The following is a 7,857-nucleotide window of genomic DNA, read 5'->3' on the forward strand; positions in this document are numbered from 1 at the left end:
AACTGTCGACATCGGAAGAAAGCACCAGTTGCCATTAAGCAGGTAAAGGCAACTGAAGTGATTGAGATCAGTCCTGATACAGTTGAAAAGGTAGTAGAGGCTAAGGATAAGAAGAAGCAAGAGAAGAAAAATCAGGCAGCTGTGTCGGGCCAGAAGAATGTAACATACTCCTCTGTCCTAAGTGCTCGAAGCAAGGTAACATTCTTTGTTTTCCACTTACACTGATTCCATTTTAGAGTGGACAGATTGTTTGTGTATCTGATCATGCTTTATACACGTTGGACAGGCTGCTAATGAGATAGGCAACAGACCCAAAGAGCAGATTTCTGACATCGATGCTGCAGACAAGGACAACGATCTTGCTGCTGTGGAGTATGTCGAGGACATGTACACATTCTACAAGGAAGTAGAGGTGCGTTTACACTGTTCCAGAGTTTTGTAGTCTAGATCTCCCACGATTGCTTGTGAATCAAGCAATACAAGAACTAGATGTGAACTTTCCCTTTGTGATGCTGCAGAATGAGAGTCGGCCTCAGATGTACATGCAAACACAGCCTGAGATCAATGAGAAGATGAGATCGATTCTGATAGACTGGATAGTAGAAGTTCATCTCAAGTTTGAACTGTCCTCTGAGACCCTCTACCTTACCATCAATTTAACCGATCGTTTGTTGTCCACGAAAACTGTCCCAAGGAGAGAATTGCAGCTCGTAGGCATTGCCGCCTTGCTCATAGCTTCAAAGTATGAAGAAATCTGGCCTCCTCAGGTATAAACATATATATATACACAGCAATCTTACTTGTTTGTAAGTTCATTATTGCACTATGTAATAACGTGACCATTGTAATCCTTGAACAGGTTAATGATTTAGTATACGTCACGGACAATGCTTACACCAATGAACACATTCTAATGATGGAGAAAACCATACTTGGAACCCTCGGATGGTACGTGACTGTTCCAACACAGTACGTGTTCCTTGCCAGGTTCATCAAAGCCGCCATTTCTGATCCTGAGGTGAGAGAGATTTTCAAAAGACATGATTTTGGGATCTGGGCTTTCTTGAAATCGTCTTATATAATACACAATTGTAACATTCTTTTTGTTGTTGTTGCTTCTTCTTTGCTTTTTTGTACAGATGGAGCATATGGTTTACTTCCTTGCAGAGTTGGGTATGATGCATTACGACACGTTAATGTTCTGTCCTTCCATGCTTGCTGCCTCAGCTGTCTATGCAGCGAGATGTTCATTGAACCGGAGCCCTGCTTGGACCGATACCCTGAAGTTCCACACCGGCTATTCAGAATCTCAACTAATGTATGTAATGACAAACCCAAGAAGGAAAACAGAATCATGACGAACCCTAGAATCTGAACTAATAATGTTTTGTATCTAATGTGTGTTGTTGGGTGAGCAGGGATTGTGCAAAGCTTCTAACTTTCATTCACTCGAAGTCCCGGGAGAGCAAGTTACATGCCGTGTGCAAGAAGTATTCGAGCTCCGAGAGAGGAGCTGTTGCTTCGGTTGGACCAGCCAAGTCTCTCTTGTCTGGTGGCTCTGATTCTGCAACTTCAGCAGCTTAGATATATGGACAGACAATCTTGTCTCTTGATATAGTACCAAACTTAGCCATCATCTTGTTCTGGTTGAGAAACAAAAACATGTTTTGTATGAACGAATTCAAAGTATTAATGAATTCTGTCTCTCTTGCGTTTGGCAATTTTTGGATTCGGGAATCACTGAATACTTTAAAAGTTCTGTAAAGAGAAAGATGTGTTTGTAGTTAAATTCAAAGTATCAAATGAAAACATGGGACTTTCTGACAAATTGAAACGTCGTGTTCAATTTGTAAAGAAGTAAAAATACGTGGAGGTATATAAAATTTACTCGTGATTGGTTTCGTTGCGAAAATTTAGGCAAAGGCGTTCAAGCTTATATCTTTTGCAGAGTAATCGCAAAGGTAGGTAGATCCTCCTCCTTGTCGTCTTCGCTTCTGATGTGGTCTCTGATCATTTTGCGGCTGTCGGATAAGGATTTCGGGTGTAAGATTCGATGTAGAGTGTGTGATTTTTCTTCCATGATCTAATGAAGCTAGCCCAGTTCGTGGAGTGTACCGTCTATGATTATGTCTAGCCACAGATTGTTATAGGCCAGCACGAGTGCATTGTTGAAGAACTTGCTTATCATATTGCTGGAGAGGAATGAAGCTGTTTTAGCGCCGGATTTATTGAAACGATCGTATAGCTTCACGTACTGAGCCTCAACAGAGTGAGAATCTAAGGACCTTTTAATTTGCAGGCAGACATTCAACATTGCTTGCGAAATTTTGGTTTTCTGCTTTCTCCACATCAATTTTGCTAAACTTTTGCTGGAAAGCAGTGGCTCTTCTTTGTAGGCTCATCAAGTCCTGATGGATTTCGAGGAACCCTTGAAGGATCCTCTTGTTTCCATTTATATTATATTAATACCAGGCCACCATAGCAGAACGAGCCACTGTTTTTCAGCAACACTGTGAACGGGCGGCAATAACAAAGTTATAAAATTATAACAACAACTGACAGTTTGGCCGAGTGGTCTAAGGCGCCAGATTTAGGCTCTGGTCCGAAAGGGCGTGGGTTCAAATCCCACAGCTGTCAATATTCCTATTTTTTGTTTCTTTTAAATGAAAACGACACCGTTGTAAAGTTACGGACGATTTCTGAGGGTGTTTAGGTAATTTAACGTAGTCTTTAGCTGAACCCTAATTATAAATCAGCTTTCTTCTTCTCCCCCATCGCTCGCGTCGACAGCCTCCACGAACATCCAAAACCCTACCCTATCTCCTCCACCCATCTCTTGTTAACCATGGTAAGCTCTTCTTCTCTCTCCATGGATGCTTTGTAGTTTGTACATTAGCAAAGTGTTTTTAGCGTTTTTATTTTGCACGCTAAAATTTGCGACGCGAGAACTTGTTTAGATAGATTCCGCTTCGATTTTGTCTTAGATGCCGATTCTCCAGCACTTTGTTGGTTTTCTCGGAGTTGTCTCAATTCCAGTTGCGGCCTCGATGTTAATCTTGATTCATCGAGAAGCGATACGTGATCTTAATTAGCTGTTGCTGACTGATCCATGGATCAGAGTAATGGATTTTTCTTCGACGCATTGATTTTCATGTTTTGTCTGCATCCATGTTCGGAGTAGTGCTTACCGAGAAATCGTAGTTGAAGATTTTTATTTTCCTGTTTTGTTTCCCATGTAGTCGAGGAGAAAGACCAGAGAGCCCAAGGAGGAAAATGTCACTCTCGGACCTGCTGTCCGTGAAGGAGAGCAAGTCTTTGGCGTTGTTCACATCTTTGCATCGTTCAATGACACGTTCATTGTAAGTCGCTTGATTGAAGTATTTAGCTTTGTATATATATAAATATATCTAGATTGTCTTTCTTTCTTGCATTTACGACAATGGAGGTTGTTATATTTGCAGCATGTGACTGATCTGTCTGGAAGAGAAACACTTGTTCGTATCACTGGTATGTTCTGTACTCTCTGTTTATGTTGAGTATTGATTTCCTTCTTTCTTAATGCAAGATTCTCAGTTGATTTTGTCTCTGCTGTGGTGAATTGGAGTTTTTTGCCTCCTTAATTTGTACACGTTTTGTTCTTAATCTACATTTACGCTAGATAAGAAAAAAAGATTTGTCCTTTGTATCATGATTGTTGGATAGTGGATTTTGAGCTGTTCTTTGTGTTCTTGGTATCCTTTGTCTCCTTTCAGGTGGCATGAAGGTCAAGGCTGATCGTGATGAGTCCTCTCCATATGCTGCCATGCTTGCAGCCCAAGATGTTGCTCAGAGATGCAAGGTTCTTCTTCTTCAGATCAAACCTTTTGAATACTATATGAAAATCACTCTGGTTGTGTGAACGTTCTCTCGATTTCTAATTTTTGTAAACTCTTGCAGGAGCTCGGGATCACAGCCCTTCACGTGAAGCTCCGTGCCACTGGAGGAAACAAGACCAAGACCCCTGGTCCTGGTGCTCAGTCTGCCCTCCGAGCTCTTGCTCGTTCCGGCATGAAGATTGGCCGTATAGGTACCGCTTTCAAAGTGTTTTCTGTTTTAATCCCCTGAAATTTAGACCAAATGGATTCATGAATTTGATGCAGAAACCGATTTCATAGCTGGAAAATTGATATGGTAAATAATCGTGGGGCTGATTGATGTAAATGGTTGTAATGATTCGCAGAGGATGTGACACCAATTCCGACCGATAGTACCCGCAGAAAGGGAGGTAGAAGGGGAAGGAGGCTGTAATTGCTTTTGCCCCCGTGGTTTCAGATGGTATTATCGTTCACTTTGCCCATTTTCTCCCTTTTTTTGGGTTAAATTCTACACTTGCTATGTTCTTTCTCGCCCGTTGCTTAAAGACATTGTAGTGTTTTTTATTGTGACTTTGAAATTTGGAGTTACCCAGAAAAAGAAGCAGAGGATGGTATTTATCTGAATTTTGTTTTGTTACAAAATGGCTGGTTATGGTGCTTTTTTTTTTGTTGTCTCCTAAAACAACGTCCTGCAAATTTGGAAACATGGAGTTATCAATGTTTCGAACACTTCCAAAGTGGGAATGAACCTTGAAAGTGTTGTGGAAAGATTTTTACAATGGTGGATAATTCGGCTGTTCTTGATCAAACTCAACCAACTCAGAACATAAGATTAAAACTGAAATGTTAAAGAATAATCTATTGAAAAGTCGAATGGAATCCAGAATTTATTTTGGAAAAATGACTCTTTTTTGTTAAAAATTTAATAATATTATGAAAAGAACCCACCTTTTTTTTAGCAATCCAACAAAAAGAAACAAATCAGCTCCGGTAAAATTTACTCGATAAGCTACATTTAAATAAAATTTTAAAAATCATTTACATTTCATAAAATAAGGTTCTTAAAACAATATTTGATTTAACAAGTAAATCATTTTGTGAAGTGGAATGAACTTTAGAAGAGTTAAGTATTTATTTTTAAGTTTGACAAAATAAACACTTAAGTCTTCTACGATTGTCAAAATAAACAAAATGAATTACATGGTCCAATGAGATGCAAATACGTCAGATTATTTTACTTAGTTTTTTTTTTACAATCGAAAAAAGTTCATATATTTTTTTAGATCACTAAAAATTTTTAGTGTTTTTTTATAATCGCATAAAAGTTTATGTATTTTTTGGATCATTTAAAAAGTTCAGTATTTTTTTAGATTCGTTTAAAAAGTTTAATATTTATTTGACAAAAAATAAAGTTCAGTGTTTTATTTGTCAAAATTATAAAATTCAGTGTTTTTTTACTCTATATTATATTCAAATAAAATTCGAAGGTTAATTCTACTTCACAAAAATAAATGGGCTTTTAAAAATAATATTGCGTTTAACATTCATGTAAGACCTTAAAAACGAATTACAAGTTTGAATTTATATGCATAGAAATATAACTTACACCATATTTTATCAATATTATTAAAATAACCCAACTTTTTTAACAATAAAACAAAAATAAGTAGATCAAGTCTAGTCTGTTATAAATGAATAGTGAAGCTACGGTACTGTTCACGCAGCCGGACACTGTTCACGCAGCCGGGTACTGTTCACGCCGCCATACGGTTACTGTTCATAAATACGTATACGTGAACAGTAACTTCGGATTTTCTATAAATAGCTCATTTCCCTCCTTCATTTGTACATAATTCCAAGAAAAGAAAATTATTGAAATCTTGTTCCTGAATCTCTCAAACGATCGATTTCGGTTTCTAGTTAACGATCTGATTCTCGGGTCTTCTATATTTCTTCGTTTTTCATAACACGTTATCAGCACGAACGCTCTTCTACGACAAAGGTAATATTATATATTCGCTCTAATGATATATACACATATTAATTGATTCTTGAATAGAATTAACCCCAAGCTATATATAAATATCAGTTAATTATTGTTTAAATTAATGGACGGCTAAGCCGCCTTAATTATTTATTACTATTGGACGGCTGAGCCGCCTTAATTATTTATTACTGTTGGACGGCTGAGCCGCCTTAATTATTTATTACTATTGGACGGCTGAGCCGCCTTAATTATTTATTTGTTACTGTTGGACGGCTGAGCCGCCTTAATTATTAATTTGAAATATTGTGTTATTTATGGACGGTCGTACCGCCTAAATTGTTTTATCTTTATGGACGACAATGCCGCCTGAATTATTTTACTTTTGCATACGGTAATACCGCCGCATATAAACAATTATATTATCTAATCTATATAAATTAATAAATATTTACCATGCAAAATATTATCATATATAATATTGATGGTCATTTATACAGAAAATGTTTTGAACAAACAAAATATGTTAGTAATAAAATTTACGATTAAAGTTTTATAAATTCTTTTATATATCGTTATATTAATTATAAATTATTTGTTTCCTCAATAATTAGTTAATTATATATATAGCATGATCAATTAATTTTACAAAATAGTTTAACAATTCGTTTTGATAAATTATTTCATATAGTTTCATGATATGATATAAATTGTTAAAATCATTTATAAAATTTAAATAAATAAATAAAAAACTCCAACGGCTATAATTAAAAAAAAATAATAATAATAATAATAATCAAATTTTGGCTCCTCCCCAACGGCTAGGAATAGTGAATTTTACCCTATAAATACACTCCACCATTCACTCAAAAACTCACACTAAAATCATCTTTCTCTCTTCTTCTCCCACGAAATAAAAAAAAATCTCCCAAGATGGATTTTATTAAAATTTTCTTTGTTGTAGCAATTGTAGTAGTAACATTTGGTATTTTCTTTGATAAAAATCTAAAAAAAAATCTCCCAAGATGGATTTTATTAAAATTTTCTTTGTTGTAGCAATTGTAGTAGTAACATTTGGTATTTTCTTTGATAAAAATCTCGACCCAGTTTTGTTTCCAATTTGCGTTGCGGTCTTACCTCTCGTGTATGTGTTACTAATTATAGCAATTTATATGTAATCATGCATTTCGTTATGTTGTATTCTCTATGATAATGAATAAAGCTAATATATGGTTTGTTTTTTTCTGTTTAGTCATAATGGCAAGAATGGCTAATATCGAGTTCGAGGTCCTCGACATATCGGGGAAAAATTATCTATCGTGGCAATTGGATGCTGATTTGCACTTGGAATCAAAAGGTCTTGGTGCCACAATTAAAGAGAAAAGTGCATCAACTGAAAATAAAGCAAAAGCACTAATATTATTGAGGCATCATATTCATGATGATTTAAAAAAGGAATATCTGACAATCAAAGATCCTGCAGATCTTTGGAAAAAATTAAAAGACCGTTTTGATCATCAAAAAACGGTAATCCTCCCCAAGGCAAAATATGAGTGGATTCATCTCAGATTTCAAGATTTCAAAACTGTCAGTGAATATAACTCGGCGATGTACCGAATCACATCAGTTTTGAAATTATGTGGTGAAACAGTTAGCGAAAATGAGATGTTGGAAAAAACCTTTTCAACTATGCACGCCTCGAACATTATCCTCCAACAACAGTATCGAGAAAAGGGGTATACAAAATACTCAGAGTTTCTCTCATGTCTTCTATTGGCCGAGCAGAATAATGAATTACTGATGAAAAATCATGCATCTCGGCCGACAGGTTCTGTACCATTTCCTGAAGTAAATGTTACAGAAAATATATCATTCCCTGGAGAGAATGTTATATTTTATAATAACCGAGGACGTGGTTATTTTCAAGGTAGAGGCTGAGGTCGAGGTCGAGGCCGAGGACGAGGTCGTGGCGTTAGCCGAAGTTGGAATAGAGGAGGGTAGGATTCCATATGCCTCGGC

General features: G+C 36.4%; 2 protein-coding genes and 1 non-coding gene across 3 annotated transcripts in view; all 3 read left to right on the plus strand.

Annotated features, from left to right (window-relative positions):
• LOC104809968 (cyclin-B1-3-like) overlaps positions 1-1,723 on the plus strand; it is a 3,149-nt gene extending 1,426 nt beyond the window's left edge. The window contains exons 4-9 of the mRNA XM_010536109.1: positions 11-195; positions 287-412; positions 519-767; positions 860-1,018; positions 1,140-1,318; positions 1,419-1,723. Coding sequence (XP_010534411.1) covers positions 11-195; positions 287-412; positions 519-767; positions 860-1,018; positions 1,140-1,318; positions 1,419-1,584 — 1,064 coding nt within the window. The 3' untranslated portion in view covers positions 1,585-1,723. The remainder of the gene's footprint in view (positions 1-10; positions 196-286; positions 413-518; positions 768-859; positions 1,019-1,139; positions 1,319-1,418) is intronic.
• Positions 1,724-2,557: 834 nt separating this feature from the next.
• Positions 2,558-2,637, plus strand: TRNAL-UAG. The gene has a single exon. It is a non-coding gene; the product is annotated as a tRNA-Leu (tRNA).
• A 130-nt stretch (positions 2,638-2,767) lies between these two features.
• On the plus strand, positions 2,768-4,478 carry LOC104809969 (40S ribosomal protein S14-3). Its single transcript, XM_010536110.2, has 6 exons — positions 2,768-2,848; positions 3,240-3,359; positions 3,462-3,507; positions 3,753-3,838; positions 3,937-4,066; positions 4,220-4,478. Exons 1-6 carry the CDS (start codon positions 2,846-2,848, stop codon positions 4,285-4,287), a joined length of 453 nt encoding a protein of 150 aa, XP_010534412.1. The 5' UTR covers positions 2,768-2,845; the 3' UTR covers positions 4,288-4,478.
• The last annotated feature ends 3,379 nt before the right edge of the window (positions 4,479-7,857 follow it).

This window comes from Tarenaya hassleriana, unplaced genomic scaffold, assembly GCF_000463585.1.
Source record: "Tarenaya hassleriana unplaced genomic scaffold, ASM46358v1 Cleome17, whole genome shotgun sequence".
Taxonomy (NCBI): Eukaryota; Viridiplantae; Streptophyta; class Magnoliopsida; order Brassicales; family Cleomaceae; genus Tarenaya; species Tarenaya hassleriana.